The sequence below is a fragment of the Apodemus sylvaticus genome, chromosome 5, assembly GCF_947179515.1.
Source record: "Apodemus sylvaticus chromosome 5, mApoSyl1.1, whole genome shotgun sequence".
In the NCBI taxonomy this organism is placed as follows: domain Eukaryota; kingdom Metazoa; phylum Chordata; class Mammalia; order Rodentia; family Muridae; genus Apodemus; species Apodemus sylvaticus.
Genome location: NC_067476.1, coordinates 23864633 through 23882316, shown reverse-complemented (window position 1 = coordinate 23882316; position 17684 = coordinate 23864633). Strand labels below are relative to the sequence as shown.

Genomic DNA, 17684 nt, shown 5'->3' with positions numbered 1-17684 from the left:
GTATTAGTTTACCTTCTTTTCTGCTTTCTTTTTCATATATAAACTCAACTGGTTTACCTGGGAAAACAAACCATTTTATCTGCTGCCTCCTACAAAAAGGCAGCAGAATAAAAGCTGTACTGGTGGGAAAAGAATTTGAATGGAAAATATGGACATACATGTATCAGTCCAGGGATTAAACGATAAATATTATATGTAAGGAAATACTATAAGACGGTTTTACTGTGCTAGCTTTTTCTAAAACTTTATTCCAAATCAGTCTTGGATTATGTGTGAAAAGTAAGAGCCTTCTACTATAACAGGTGCTGGCAGGAAACTCCCATTAAAGCTATTGAAGTTATGCCTGTAAAGTCTTGGCATCTAAAAACATTCTCTCATAAGAATGCATTATGCATCAGACTTTTCTCACTAGAAAAACAATGTGAGACTGTGACTACTTAACAATATTCCCAGTCACTATTTTGTTAACACTATCCTCTGGTGATGACATCTTTGCTGGCCTTGTGTTATATATGAAGCGTGTATCAGCTTTCATTTCAACACTGTGAACATCCATTGTCTTCTGTGTAGACAATAGAGACATTGGTCTACCATCTGTTTGTCCTATTTAGAGTATAAACGTGAAAATATTTTTTCCATTGCCATCTATGGTTTACATGAATGTATCCGCATTCTGAAGATTGACTCTTTGCATGAAACCTAAAAGATATTTACAAAATTTTTAGTGTATAGGTGAAAACAGAGTCTATTAAGTACTTGGCAATAATCAATGTAAGCTTGGCTCACACACACCTTGGAAAGCACCAATGTCATATCTGATACATTTTTCTTTATAAATATTCTATGTTCATATGACCATTTCTTTAAAGTCTAATGATGTGATTCTTTCAACGTAAACACCATTACCTTAACCAAGTAAGGCTTCTTTCTCTGTTCCATCTCAAGTTACCAGATTACTAAATACACAACCCATATATTCTTTTGCATGTTGAACATAAGTAAAGAAAATTTCCTACTTTATCTTATAAATTAATTATTTATAAATAATTTTACTTAAATACAAGAGTTAACCTGGATTCAATAAATTAAGTGCTAAATAATATGTCACAGTAAATGCTAGAAAAAGGAAAAACCCACTGAATGGAATTAAGAGCCTGTGTGACCCAAATGCACTGCATAGAGCTACCTTTTCATTTACCTTACAATGTTAAATGTGATCAAATATTTCTACTTGTATTTTATTATATAAATAATTTTATTTCTTTTACAGTTGAGTAGATGGCTTTATACTAATCTTTAACCATGCTTTTAAGCTAAGTTGTACATATGGTTTTTTTTATATATTCATAAGTATATATTTAGCAACAAGTCCTCATTGAGGGTAATAAAGCTACTTATAAGGCAGAGAACTCATATGCATGTATGATCATGTGCACTACCACCAGCTCAGGTAATGTGTCCAAGCCTGAGAAAGCCTTTGTTTCAGGGCAACAACAAAGCAGTACAGCTCTCTGCTGCCTTGTCTACTCTTCACTGCACGGCTCTTTGCTGTATCCTTAGCTTCCCCTCCTACAGTGAGGAAACATTGCTTTGGACTATTTTACTGCCAACACATTTTTACTTTGTATGAAGAAATGAAGCAAGGGACTGGTTTCATTAGAAGGAGAGGTAAACAGAACATTAATTAAATTTGCTGATGATACTAAATTGGGAGGAACTGTGGACATCTGTGAGGACAAAGGAATCATACAAATGGACTTAAGGAGTTTAGAAATACGAGCAGGAAATAATAAAATGAGATTCGGTCTTAAATAATGCAGGCTAATACATTTGGGAAAAGATAATCAGAAACATGGCTATTCCGTGGATGGTAGAGGCCTGGAAAGTGGCAATGGTGAGAGAGACCTAGTGGGTGATAATAGGAAAAATTATGCACAAACTTACAGGGAAGTAGTGACTATGCCTGGGGGTTTATGTATAAAAAGGCATAGTCCCCTTCTTAGGACACTGGTATGTTCACAAGCATTAAACATCAAATTTGCCTTAGTTGTTGAATCCCTCAAGACTGTGGGAGAATTTAACACCCATTACTGCAAGGATTGCTTTTTTATAGTAAAAATGACAAAAGTTTGCTTTGTGGAAGACCTGTATTAGACATCAGAGTTTTTGTTTTATGTCTGTGTTTTTCTACTATGGACTATTGCTACTATAGGACTATGTACGTAGTGACAGTCTTGACACTGTAGAAAACATAAATCCTTTATTTCACTCTAGAAGTAGCTTCATTACCTCTGGTTAGTATGACTTCACACAGTGTTCTGAGTCACTGTGTCTTGTAACAGTCAGTGAATCGTTAGTTTACAGGGAATGATTCTCTAAGGGTGGATGTTGAGAGAGAAATTTTGGATAGTATCCAACTCTTCATCCAGTTATTCATCCATTATGAAATGAGCCTCCTTCTCCTACTGGATATGGAATGCTAAGTACCATTATAAAGTTATAAACACGACAGTGATGCTCAAGACTCATGTTCTAGATGGAAGCATCCAATGAAAGCAGCTTTGGCAATCTCAGGCAATTAGGCCTATGTTAGAAAAAGCAATGCCGTTCTTAGCATGGTGAATGAAAAGTGGTCCTGAAAAGGTTGGAGAATGAGTCAGAACATTTTCTTTGGAAAAGGTCACTCTTGTGTTGTTTATGAGGGAATCAATATGAACATTACAAATGGACAGTTTGGCATACATTTTCTAGGGGGAGAAAACAGCACATGGCAGAAAAAAAGGCTCTTGGAGGCAAGGGTTTTGTTGGTATTCCTAGAACACAGGAAGCAGTTTATGAGAATTTGGAGATGGACAGCAGGCAGGGATCATGTGCTTATGCTTTCAACGGGGACAATCACTGTGGAGTTTTGTTTATCCTGATGAGGAAGAAGAATCATTCAAGAATTCTAAGAAGGGATAGCATAATCTGATCCCTATTTAAGAGGGATTATTTTGACAGCTTTGAGAAGACTGGCCTGAGAGGAAAAGAGAACATAGGCAATCGCCTCATCAGGATATTTGCCTCCAGAGGAATTGCAGAGGCACAATGAAAGGCCAGAGAGCATAGAGTAGAAACACAGTCAAAAGAGAGTAAGAAAAGAGATCACGTGTATGGCAAGAGAAGGAAATGCCAATATCCAGTTTGTTTCTTTTTAGATCAGTAGGGCAAATAAAGTGTGATGCCATTGACAGAGTTAAGGAGTAAAAGGGAGGGGACATGGCTGAAAATGATAACCTTGGGCTGAAAAACTGGAGTTTGTGATGCCAAAGAGAGATTCCAGAAGCACTGCCTCTGGGATGCTGGTCAGAGGGGAAAGCACAGTGTGAAGAGTTACCCACATGTGGGAACCCTGCCACCTGTCCATGATGATGAGAATAAGAGAGATCTCCCACTGAGAGTGAACTGGATGAGCCAACAGCGACAAGTGTCAGAGCTGAAAGGTGAATCCAGAGGAAGTGCACTGTTCTTATGCTAACACGCTCTGTCTAAAACAAGGGATTTTAATATTAGATTATGTCATTTCAAATGCAGGGCCAAATGCTTACCCACAAAATAAAAAAGATCTTACACCATTGATCACAGCGCTGTCTGTTAGGTAGTGTATGGCTTTCCAGGTAACTCAAAAGTTCATTTTCTCCAAAATGCCAAAAATTCAAAACAGAATTAGAAACTAAACATTTTTAGAATACAATAACAGTTCTTAATCATACATTACAATTTCAACTTTAATGACTTTTTTTTTTTTCATCAGCAGAGTTTAGATTTCGTTCTGGATGAAGTAAATTTGAAGAAAATGAAATCCAAATCTATGTCAGAAATTAGGATTTTGACATCCTCTCTTTTTATTTCTGTATTCAGCATATATTTCTTTTTAAAATACTTATTCTTGTTTTGTGCGTATATGTATGTGCCTACATATATGTCTGTATACTACCTGTGTGCATGTACTCTTAGAGTCAACAAGAGTGCTGAACCCCTTGGAGCTAGAGCTATAGGCAGACGTGTGTTGCCTGACTTGGGTACTAGGAAGTATATCTGGGTCCTTGGCAGCAGCAGCAAATGTTTTTAAGTGCTGAGCCTTCTCCATGACACTTGATCAAGCATTGCTAATTTCAAATTTCCAGTCTCTTTTAAGTCAAAAAGTTTCATTAATTCAAAATTTCCTGAGAGGTGTATGAAAACTAGCACTAACTAGGTTAAGAAATACAGAACAGCACTAACATTGCATTCCAACTTGAAATTGAAGAAAAAAAATACTAGGCTCATTTTTCTGTGTGGTTATAGGAACTGAGCCTATGTCTGACTGTCATTAGGCATGATGGTTACACATCATAGTCAATTACCTGAAAAATCAGTAGGCTAGTGATGATGTAACGATGGTACATTATTCAACTAATGGGAATGAGTAAAGAATGGTTGCTGGGTTGTTCACTTAAATAGAATATATCCAAATTGAAGGATCCGAAATCTTTAAGGTAAGCTGTTTTCATTTGCCTAATGTAGCTGGGTCCTGATGGAAAGACAGCACCCCACTGAACCATTGATATGGTCTACAAATTGTCTTACTTAAATATTTCACAAAACAGGATACAACTCACACTATCCTTTTATATATCCTGTAGCTTCCTCCATCCAGCAACTCTTGGCTATACGTTGCTTTCCAATTTGAGCATCACAGGACATTGAGTCTAGCTCATCCCTACCATTTATTGGGAGCTTTTCATCATCAGGAACTGTGTCAGGAGTAGATGTACATGTGAAGGAACACACCATGCACTGACCTAGGTAGATGCAAAGCATCTACACCCAGTCATTCAAATTTTTGTTTTTTTTTCTTTAAACAAAAAAACAGAACAAAGCAAATGTTTTCTGCCTGCACATCTATAGTCTTCAGAAACCTCAAGAGCTCTCCAAACATTATCATTTAAAGAGCTATTTTGGTTTTAGTTTGTTTTCCTTCTCGAAGTGTCTTGCCCTTGATTTTTTTTTTCTTGCTTGATTGTTTTTCTTTTTCTGAACTGAAAATAGGAAGTGGTCTGAAAAGTATAAAATTAGGTGAAAAGATTAAACTAGAAGAGATTATTTTTAACCTAAGAAAAAACTTACTAACTTCATAGTCTGCTAAACTATAAAATAACGTTCCAAAGAATTTAAAGGAATCAAGGAATCATTGAGACATTAATCTTTGGGGGAGACAGGAAAATTATAACAAAGTACAGCATTAAAGGAATTATACAATATCAAAGGAAAGTATCTAATGTTCAATGCTTCAGGCTAGTGCAAAACTGTTACCCAGAATATGTGTATATTATTGCTATATGTGTGTATATTGATGTGTCTGTTGGACATAATTTATTTACAAATTGGAGAGATTATTAATAAATTATTATAAATTATTGCAAATGGGAATCAGAAAGATCATCTTTTCCTACTAATTTTAAAGGGAATATTAGTCACAGGGAAACTCAAAAATTATAAATTTTAGTTTTATTCAATGCTTCCCAAATCAACTTAAGACTTCACAATTTTAATATGTTAAGCCCAAGGATTGTCTAAGTAGAATTTATATATTCTTCTTCTAGCAGAAACAAAAGTTTTTTTTTTCCCAAAGCATAGTGACAGTGTTGTGAGTTTTTATATTTTTTTAATGAGTCAGTTTTCATCATGTAATAAGAATTAAAAACAGAAGACAACAAAAACCCTGTAAGGTCATGTTGTTTTTCTGATTCCCAGGACAACAAATATCTGAAAATTTTTGACTGTCTTATAATAATTATGTTTGTTCCTGATTATTGAAAACCTGAAAGTGTTCCAAACAAATATAATCTCTTTTTCAAATTTTGTAAACATTTGTTTCCAGGCGAAAAAATCCTGCCAGCTCCCAGCTCGACTACTTTTAATGGTTGAACTATTAACTTCAGAATATAGGTCCTTATAATAGAAACTCCCAGACCAAGAATTTACTTTATAAAATGACACCACTATAAGACATTTTAGAGTATTGCATCTTGATATGCTGATTCTATTTAAACCCTCCATCTGTAATAAAAGGCTAATTGTTCAGGGCCTTAATTTTGGCTTCAAACCAAGTGACTCCAGTGGAAAGTATTTTAAAATCCTAAATTCCAGAATGGGGATTAAGAGTTGTGGTAAATGTTAGAAATTAGACCCACGCTTTATCTGGGAAGAGACACTGTTCCTTTGCAGTCTGAACTCAAAGTGTGGGAATATCTGCAGCCGATGGGCTGTGAGCAGAGGCACACTGCTGTGTTCCTTACCAAGCTTCTCTGGTAACTGAACTGCATGTCCACTCTCATGTTAACTTCTGCAATGCTTAAGCTCCTTTTGATAACAAGATGGTTATATGTTGCTAAGTGGAGATAAACTTAATTAAGTGCCACTAATAAGTAGAGCAAATTAATTAATAACAGCGTTGTACGCAGAAATTGTGAAGATCCAAGACATACTGCTTATTGCAAGATGGAACTATCCGTCATTTCAAAGCAAGGACAAATTTCTCTGAGACAGAAAAGCAAGTTTCGGGGAACTTGCTAGGTATGAAAAAACCTTGTGCTCCGCCCTTTCAGAACTCACAGACCTACCACATCCACAAGTTCTTTTGTCTTTGCAAAACCTACCCCCACCCGCAACTGCAACTCCCCCACCTTGCCATCTCTGATTTCTTTCTATTGTCCTTCCTGGTTTCTCTTTTATACTCTTACTGGTTCTTTCCTGTTTACTCTGTTTGGGTTGTCTTCCCTCTTAGCCCTCAGTGTGGCTTTCTTACAGACACAGAGGCCCCAGCCTGACTGCCAGAGAGAGCCAGCTCCAGCTTGGATCTAGCACAACAGTGCTGTCAGGAAGGTGGCTGTCTCTGTGGTTGCATTAAAACAAAAACAAAACACCAAGACGCAAAAAGAAAAAAAGAAAAGAAAAAAAAAAGAAAAAAATTACTGGTCTTAATTTTAACTCAGAAAGAAAAGCTAAGTTAATTTGCAGCATACTCTCATGAGCCTCATTGAGGATCCTGCGCATTGAAGTGCATGCGGACACTCAGCTCTAGACATAAAAGTGAGGAAAAAACCAAACCAAAACAAACAAACAACAAACACCAACATAGCTTACTCCCTTAGGGACATTTTTTTTTTGTCAAGTCCACAAATATTCTCGAGAGACAAAGAAAAACTGCTTATCTTGTTCTCTAGATTTGTTTAAAGCATGTAATTTTTATCAGTTTGTTTTTGTTTTTATTACTGGTTTTTTTCACTCACTGCTTATAAAACTAGGAAGCAGAAGTCTCTCGGGAAGAGGATGGAATCATAAAAGTTTGCAAGACTCTTGTCAGAAACCAAGCAGTACAAATTGCACATTTTTCATAGATGGATCAGCCTTTAGTGCATGTCTGGATCTAGCTATCATAGATTATTTCAAAGTAGAAAAGAATGAGAATAAAGTTAGCAGGGCTGGGAGAAGACTTGTCTAGTTATGGCAATACAATCTGCACTTTAGGGGCCCGGATTTCAAGCAATGGGAAATAACAATGTCAAGTTTTATTTTTTTTACCAAAGTACTCAGTAGGATCTCAGTGGACCGAAGGGTTCACTGAGTAAAGTAGCAGAATATTAACAAGGACAAGCTTCATATAGCTCCGCAGAATATTTAGATCATCATTTCTGTTGCTTATCCAATAATTTTTTGCACATGTGTACCCTAAGTAATATGCACAGCAATATGTTTACGGCAAATTCTCATCTACTTGTCTCTGTTCCACACTGTGAAGTTTTCTAAGTCATATAAGTATCCTCATGTTTCTCATGGTATCCTGGTACTAGCAAATATGAACACATAAAACTTCAAGTTAAAGTGACAGTCTCTCAAATTTCATATAATCACAAGGAATTAAAAAACAGTTAAGGTACAATAATAACTTTACCCATTCTTTTTTTTCAACTTGTTATAGTCTACCCTAAGATAACTAATTGTTCAAAGTAAACATTCCACTCGGACCACAAAAGGAATCCATTATACAAACATATAATTCACAGTCATTTTTAGTGGGTTGTAAACAGTTTGGAATGAGTATAAAATGGGACAAAAATCAAAGTGAGCATTTTGAAATGAAAAAGTGTTTGCTACAAAAGGTCAGTCCCTTTGCTTGGCAAACTATGTAGAAAAGCCTGGGAAAATGCTGATCACACAAGCAATGGGGGGATTTTAGAGCCAACAGCCTCCTTGTTTCTTTAAACAGACATCGGAACCTATAACTGGATCCTGTCAAACAAGTGACAGCAAAAAAAAATATAACAGCTGCCACGAAGTCCAGTTGAGAGATAAAGCTTTTGAGGCTAAAGACCTTCTCAGAAGTGGACTAAAGGTCTTTCTTAAATCTTTAAGCAATGTTATGGATCCCAGGGTATCTTCTGGGCAGTAAGTCAAGTATGCAACTTGTGTTTCATTCCTGTCATAGCATTTTTGTGTTTGAGGGAAAAAATACAGAAAGGGCAACCTTCTTGTTGATTAGCAACTGCTGAAACATTCGGAAAACCAGCTTGTATCTCAAATTATCAAATGTGGGAGATGTGGGAATCACATACACAGGACCCCCCCTACACACACACACACACACACACACACACACACAAACACACATAAACACACATACACACACATACACACACACACACACACACACACACACACACACACACAGTATGGTAGTACTGCTGAGATGGCTCATAGGGTAAGACTGTGTGCTTCCAAGCCTGGGCACTTGAGTTAGACCCCAGGGTAGCACATAAGAGAGGAGAGAACTGATTCTTGCAAGTTGAATTCTCTTTTCTGCACCCATGCTATGCTCTGGCATGCACACTAAGGAATACACAGACATAGGCACACATACACTGAATAAAACAACTTTTTAAAAAAAAAATTGTGGTAAAGAAGCACACAATGTCAAGTAAGTCTTTCAAGCAAAATTTTTTCAGTAGTGTCAAGTATATTCAGATTGTTGTGTTACAGATCTCTTGGTATCCTCTTAGCATGCTGAGCTGTTGGTACCAGAAGTGTAATCTTAAAGGAACAATGAGCTATCACATCATGTTATGAACAGTGAATGCCAATCCTATTATATAATTTTAAAATTCAGTTTTATTCCCTTACACTCAACATCCCTTCACATTAAAAGTTGTGGAAAGATTAGGAATTTCTATCTGAACTTAGTAAAAGCAGTATATAGCAAACAAGTAGCCAGCATCAATCTAAATGGAACGAAACTTGAAACAATCCCACTAAAATCAGGGACTAGACAAAGCTTCCTGGTCTCTGCCTATCTATTCAATATAGTACTTGAAGTTCTACCTAGAGCAATTAGACAACAAAAGGAGATCAAAGGGATACAAATGCGAGAGGAAGAAGTCAAAATATCACTATTTGCAGATGATATGAAAGTACACTTAAGTGACCACAAAATGCAAAGTGGCTGGATATAAAATTAACTCAAACAAATCAGTAGCCTTCTTCTACTCTAAGGATAAATAAACTGATAAAGAAATTAGGGAAATGGTACTCATTACAATAGTCACAAATAATATCACAATGTAATCTCCACCAAAATTCCAACTCAATTCCTCCTAGAGTTAGAGCAATTTGCCAACTTTTGTTATTCATTTGGAATAACAACAACAACAACAAAAAACCAGGATGGTGAAAAGTATTCTCAACAATAAAAGAACTTCTAGGGGAATCCCCATCCCTGACCTCAAGCTACAGAGCAATAGTGATAAAAACTATGTGGTATTGGTACAGAGATTCACAGGAAGAACAATGGAATAGAACTGAAGACCTAGAAATGAACCCACATGTTGTGGTCAGCCATCAAAGCACCCAATTACCTAGTAGAATTAAAACACTTAAAGTTCATAGTTAATCAATCAGAATTATGTATCAATAAAATCACACAATTTACAAGATGCCAATACAATAATTGCAGAGCCAATTGATAATGATACAAGCTTTATCCATTTATTCTAACCTTATGATATCATAACTTTGACTGGTTCAAATGACACTCGTTCATGTCTGCCTCCATTTTTCCTTCTTCTCTTCCTGTCTGAGAAGCTCTCTGTTTCTGCAACTCTTAGTGCAGCCTCGCTTTTCCTTTCCAATCACAGACCTCCTCTGCACTAATGTAATTGGACAGGGAAAATCCTGCAACACCCACACACCTATGGTTACATGATATTTGACAATGAAGTTAAAACCATACAGTGGAAAAAAGACAGCATTTTCAACAAATGGTGCTGGTTCAACTGGTGGTTAGCATGTAGAAGAATGCAAATTGACCCATTTTTATCTCCTTTTACAAAGCTCAAGTCCAAGTGGATCAAGAACCTCCACATAAAACCAGATACACTGAAACTTATAGAAGAGAAAGTAGGAAAGAGCTTTTAATACATAGGCACAGGAAAAATTTTCCTGAACAGAACACCAATGGCTTATGCTCTAAGATCAACAATAAACAAATGGGACCTCATAAAATTGCAAAGCTTCTGTAAGACAAAGGACACTGTCAATAGGACAGAACAGCAACCAACAGATTAGGAAAAGATCTTTACCAATCCTATATCGAATAGAGGGCTAATATCCAATATGTACAAAGAACTCAAGAAGTTAGACTCAAGAATCAAATCCAATTAAAAACGGGGTATAGAGCTAAACAAAGAATTTTCAACTTAGGAATATCGAATGGCCAAGAAGCACCTAAAGAAATGTTCAACATCCCTTAGTCATCAGGGAAATGCAAATCAAAACAACCCTGAGATTCCACCTCACACCAGTCAGAACGGTTAAGATGAAAACTCAGGGGACAGCAGATGCTGATGAGGATGTGGAGAAAGGGGAACACTCCTCCATTGCTGGATTGCAAACTGGTACAATCACTCTGGAAATCAGTTTGGTGGTTCATCAGAAAATTTGACATAGTATTGCCTGAGGACTCAGCTATACAACTCCTGGTATATACAATACCCAAATATTCTACAATGTGTAACCAGGACATATGCTCCACTATGTTCATAGCAGCCTTATTTATAACAGCAGTAAACTAGAAAGAACCCAGATGTCCTTCAAAAGAGAAATGGATACAGAAAATTTGGTACATTTACACAATGGAATACTACACAGCTATTAAAAACAATTCATGAAATTCTTAGGCAAATGGATGGAACTAGAAAATATCATCCTGAGAAAAGTAACCCCAATCACAATAGAATACACATGGTATGTGTTCACTGATAAGTAGATATTAGCCCCAAAGCTCGGAATACCCAAGATACAATTCACAGACCACAAGAAGCTCAAGAAGAAGGAAGACCAAAGTGTGGGTGCTTCAGTCCTTCAGTCCTTCAGTCCTCAATGGAGTTAGAGAAAGGACTGAAGGAGCTGAAGCTTCAACCCCTTAGGAAGAACAAAATATCAACCAGCCAGAGCTCCCAGGGTCTAAGCCACCAACCAAGGAGTGCACATGGAGGGACCCATGGCTCCATCTGTGTATGTAGCAGAGGATGGCCTTGTCAGGCCTCAATGGGAGAAGAGACCCTTGGTCCTGTGATGGCTCCATGCCCAATGTAGGGGAATTTGAGGACAGGGAGGTTGGAGTGTGTGGGTGGGTGGGGACATACCTTCATGGAAGCAGGTGATGTGATAGGGGGGTTTCCTGGAGTGGGTGGGAATCAGTAAAGGGGATAACGTTTGAAATGTAAGTAAATAAATAATGCAAAAATAAAGAAATGTACTTGATATACAAAAACATATTTTGGGTAAAATTATGTTCATCAATTTAGTATATTTTATCTCTCTATAAAAGAAGTCTCTGGTACAGTGTATCTTTTTTTTTTTTTTCTATTTAAGCCTGACTTTCCAGGTATCACCTATGGCTGGCTCATTCTCTTATTATGGTCACACAGTGGGTCAGTGGGTCAGTGGGTCAAGATAATAGCTTTGTGAATAGAAAAAAAATTAAACTTACCTTGGTCCTGTGAGGACATGAAAGCAGACAACCATGTGTTTATGATTCACGGGTTGACAGACCACTATAAAGCATATATCTTTCTTTGTTTTTCTGTTTTTTTTATGGTTTTCTGTCTTGTTATATCATTTCTTTCCTCCCAAAGCACTTAGCACAGTTTGTGCTTTGTCCACATGTTTAGTGTCTATTTCTTCTACAGTATTGGTTACTGTACAATACACTGTACTGAACAATACACATCTAGTGACTGTTTCTTCATTCATCAATATCCAACATATCTCTGTGAGAAGAAACTCAAGTTGAGAAAGTCATTGGTCTGTTAGGGTATCCCACAGAGAGTCTTCAACTATGAAAGTAAGACAGAGAGAGGCAGCTGCAATCTGCAAAAATCAGTGTGATCCTTTGTGCAGAAGTTTATTTAAAGCTTCATAGACAATGTCAAAAATGGTTGAACCTGCCATATTCCAAATGGCTGGGGAGGACAGCATGGTTTAGGGTAACATGGTTTAGGGAATTCAACTGAGACCAATGACTGTACCAAATAAGTCATTTTCCAGTTGGTTTACGAAGTTCTCTTAAAACCATTTTTTCTAAGTTATGTACAAACGTGGGAAATTTAAATGTAACTCATGTCACTTAACTGAAAGTGAATGAAGAATACACTTCTTGCTAGTCACTGGGTAAAACTTTTGGGGAGACCTCAGGTGCCTAAATTTGGTTTGTTGAGATTCAAGCAGCAAGGAAACTGGGAGAAGGAGGCTGAAACAATGCTGAGACTGTTTGCCCTGCTAAGCTTCAGTTCTTATATATATCAAATATGTAAGAAGCATTTAAAAAGCACAACTTGAGTTTTATAGATACCTTAAAGAAAAGAATCACAAAGAGAAAATGAGGAAGGAGCCAAACCCTTTTTATAACAGCCGGTGTGCCCATACCATGAGCACAGAGGCAATTTACCCAGGACTGGGAGAGTGAACACAGCTTTCATTAAAAGGGTCTTTCCTAGAATAAACCCATAGCATTTCCCATGACTGTGCAGTTGAGATTTTTGGCTGGAGGAGCATCTGGCCATTAGAAGGAGCACTTCAGACATGCTGAGCCCCAGCCATGTTGAGATACTTGGCGCTTTCCTTGGCTACTTCCTAGTACCAACTTTGCATCAGATGCCACCAGAAGCCTGCATGAATATTGGATTTAGATTCACATAAATCATTTCTGTCCTGAGGTTCAATATGCCAAAATTTAGTAAAAACTACACTTCAAGTAAACAGAATTGGTGGATAAATGTAAGAATATTAATCCAACAAAACGATCATAAAACATGTAATCAAGAGTACACACTTATAAATCTTGCACTGATGTGAGACCTTTATCTTGTACCTATGATGGTTTATTGAACATATCCATGGAGTTCCTTTAAGTTAGCACTGTTAAAGTGCTTTGAATTGCCAGTTGATTTGCAGAATTATAAAGTGTCTTTGAGTTTCATTAGAATGCTCAGGAATTATTTTAATAATCATATGTGCGATTAGCAGCTGTTTAGTGCTGGATCTACAAATTCATTTTGAGAGTAAACATTGGGACAATAAAATATAATGCTGTCATGATTGCCCCTGTCAGCAGAAACATCGTCTTACTTTATTAAAAATCACCATGAAAATGCCAGGCGCAGATACAATTCCTATTTATAGACACTTTCTATTCTATGATATTATGGTATCTGTGCATTGCAAAGCTACATTTAGCAGGGATTTTCATTTTGCCTTAGGTAGGCTCACAAATCAGGAGACATAAGCTCTTCTTCCTGTGTGCATACATCTTACTATATAACGGCTTCCCCCGATGGCCTATTTGGATTTTTGATCTAATATAATAATGTTCATACCGTTGGTACTCAGTATTTAAAAGTGAATGAAGATTTCTTGGAAATCATGATAGTTTAGCTATTGGAAATGATAACAGTATTCTCACTGATCCGTTTTGGCTCTAAGTATTTATTAAATAATATTTACTCCTAAGATAGGTAACTATAAATTAAATGAAATTGCAACATGCAATAAAAACACATTTCTCTCTAAATTCCAATCAGCTTCATTCCTCCTAGACACTTCTGGTGCTTATTCTACAGCAACTGTTTCCTGCTCTCCGGCCCCTCAGCACTTCTCCTTGTTGTTGATGTGCTTTTCTGACAGTCACTATCTTTATCTGGGTCCCTACCCACCCCTTCCCCTCTTGTTATTCTTTCATTCCCTACTGATACGGGAATAATAGGATCCCAAGGCTGTCCTTACTGTATAATTAAAGTATGAATTTCTAGGAGTTAGAAATTGCATGCCGTTTTTATTATGCTTCTATAATAAAGCCAGGTAACACTGAGAGAATTAAAATGGCCTTTTTGGAGCAGAGCACTTGAATATCCTCCCCCCTCTTTTGGTTGTATTGTTTCAAGAAATAGGTGTTGAAAATAAGAATAGGTTCAGCTATTCCTTTCCTCTGCAAACACCTCTATCTTTCACTTGATATATATTCCCCTAGATCCTGAAAATATGTTGTAAACTTGTAACAGATGGTGATGAAGCTTCACATTTTTTATTTAATACATTTTTTTTTAAGATTCTGCATTTACAGTGTGTATCTTCCAGGAAAAATGACCTTGAATGAATGAAGTCATAGTTCGAAGGAAAAACACTCCACAGATAAACTAGCCTAGAAATGATGAGTCAATTGGGGTTTGTTTTGTTCTCTTCAGTGAGATGAAATAATTTCAGATGAAAAACAGAATGTTGAAACAGAAGAGTCAAAGGTCATCTTAACACTGGAGGTGTATCTGCTAATTGTTCCAGGAAACCCACTTAGCTGTAATCTGTACTGAACAGAACCATGTGGAAGATGGCGTATCGCTATCTGTAAGTAGAAACGCTGTTTACTTCACTTGGGTGATGCTGGGGGCTTACCAAAAAATTGTTCTGGCACGTCTACCAGCATGAATGTGAGAGGGTTCTAACACTGCGAGTGCTGATATTTTATGAATGTTTTACCACTGGCTTGGAAACAAGAAGTTTGCAATTGATTCAACAGTATGTCAGACAGACAAAATATTAAACGAAAAAAAAAACATGGAACATTAGTGAAAATTGCTAATGTCCCCATTGTAAAAACAAACTAAAGTTAATAAGAAACCTGATCCTCCTAACCGATTAACAAAAGTCAAGTTTTAATTGCATGGCTTCCCAGAGAAAGCAAGTGGTTCCCTGAACTTGAGCCCTAGCTGTTCGGAGGACTCAGCAACACTGCACATTCAGTCACCCACCTCTTTTTTCAACAGCTTCAATGCATTGCTTTACAAACCATGGAACTGTGGAATGTTCTCGTTCACACACTGTGTGCAGATGAGAGCCAAAAATTTGATCTGCAAATGAAACAAAGATGAGCTTCATTAAAATCCAAGCCTGCGTTGTTCTTTAATTTGATTCTACTTCCATAGCCAATACTGAGATCTTCATCTTGCAGAGAAATTGACGTTTGCTTTAATATCAAAGTGTCTATGGTGGGTGTATAAAGATTGTGTGTCCCTTCTTTGTGGAATAGATCCTGATCTCTGGGTAAGAAAAATAACATGGTCCTTGATTAGGCGTGGGTAAAGAGTGAATTATAGTCTCTAAGGGACCGAACTCTATTGTCTCTGAAATATTGTGGAGGAGCTGAGGTGGATCCTATGAAATAATTAAGCTTATCACATCTGGAATCCTGCATGGTTTAGAAGTTTATCAGCAGTTATCAAGAAGACAGTTTGTCCAGTATATTTAAGGCATTCATTCTGCAGGAATATTTGATATTAGAATATTGATGGTAGAGAATAGCAATGGAAGTACTATACAGTATTTCTTTAGTGTTTCTCTTGTCTTGAATGCCCACCCTCATGTCAGATTTAAATATCACCTTTTGGCAAGTTCAGCTCAGAACTTTCCTGTGTCACCTTCATTAGACTCCCAGCATAGCAGTTTCTCTGGTTGTTCAACAGATACAGCAGAAAACAAAGCTCATGTTCAAAATGGCCCAGCATCATCAAAGCAAACAAAGTTAAACCGAATTTAAGACATATATTAAAGTGATTTAAAATGTTTTTATTTGTTGGAGCTATGACATACGTGAGTTTCTACAAGAGGGTAGTAGAGATAATAGTCCTCAGACTCATTTTTTGAAGATCCATTTGTTTCAGAGGTCATTTCTATGAACTAATGCTGGACTGGGCTCTGAGATCTCAGCTCTCCCCTTTCATTTAAAATAAGACATGATTTTTTTGAGCAGCATTTTTGCATTTATGATTATGAAGATTGTGGCTTGGATTTAAACTGTCTTCTGAAGATTCACTCATTGAAAGTGCCAGCTGGGGGTAGTACTGAGAGGTGATTGGACCATAAGGGCTCTGAGCTGATCAAAGGATGAATTCATTAACAGATACTTCTTCCCACAGTATTTTCCAGCCACCTCTCAAAGATCAGTGCCACTCAACTCCATTGTCTGTACCAATATCTCTGTTTTATTTGGGGATGGGGCTTATCTCCACTTGACATGTTAGACCTATGTTGATGATGTAGTTTGTTTAACTTGTTTAGAATTCAAATCCAGAAGGGCCAGGGTCATACAGTTACTATGTGTCTCCAAGACTCACACAATGTTTATATATAATGGAAGTTCAACTAAATTGTTTTGAATTGTCAGTAGGGGTATTGTTAAAAAAAGAAATTTACACATACAGATATGAAGAGAAAATATATTATGCCGCTAAGTGACAAGGTATTTTGAAAATAAAGAAACTGAGATCTCAAAGAAGCTGGATTTACATCTATTACCTAGGAAAATGTATTGGGGTGTGCTAGTAAAAACATCATGGAGGGAATCAAGTTAGCCTAATGTACTATTAATAACACACTCTGATGTGGAAACATGTGTTTATATAAGAGACAGGAAGAAGATAAAGTCAAAACCCAGATAGTATAAAGAAATGGCAAACAATTGTATATGCTTTGAACACTTGATGAGGTAGCAAAGATTTGTTCCAAACGGTAAGCATCCCTGTAATAAAGAATGACATAAATATTACCTAAGAAAAATTGCCTGGGACTTCAGATTAAATATTTTACACTGGCTAGAGGTCACAGTGAGGAAACATTACTACAACATATAAACCTATTAGTAGACTTTGTAATTTACGCCCATTGCACAAATGTTGATTGACTTCTATCTGCACAACAACAAAGCAGGCACTTAGGCAGTTTACACTGTAAATATACATACTGGGATTTCTTTAATATTGTAAGGTTGATACAGCAAGTATCGTGAAAGGTGTTGAGTGGTAAGAATGATGCCCTCCAGAATATGTATATGTCTTTTCATACTTGAAAGAGAAAGAAATAGTGGGAGGGGGAGAGACAGAGAGACAGAGAATTACTTTGGATGGAAGTCATTTAAGGAAAGTAGATGCTGTCATGAAGTGGGTGCTAAATTTCTCCTTTCTTTTCTTTTCTTTCTTTTCTTTTCTTTTCCTTTCTTTTCTTTCTTTCCATCCTTCCTTCTTTTCTTTTTCTTTTTCTTTTTCTTTTTCTTTTTCTTTTTC

The 17684-nt window shown here is 36.8% G+C and overlaps 1 protein-coding gene across 2 annotated transcripts in view; it reads right to left on the bottom strand.

Moving 5' to 3' along the window:
• Positions 1-17684, bottom strand: part of Arhgap15 (Rho GTPase activating protein 15) — a 628420-nt gene that overhangs the window by 208944 nt on the left and 401792 nt on the right. For both annotated transcript variants that reach the window (XM_052182436.1, XM_052182437.1), the window contains one exon: positions 15378-15476. In XM_052182436.1, coding sequence (XP_052038396.1) covers positions 15378-15476 — 99 coding nt within the window. The remainder of the gene's footprint in view (positions 1-15377; positions 15477-17684) is intronic.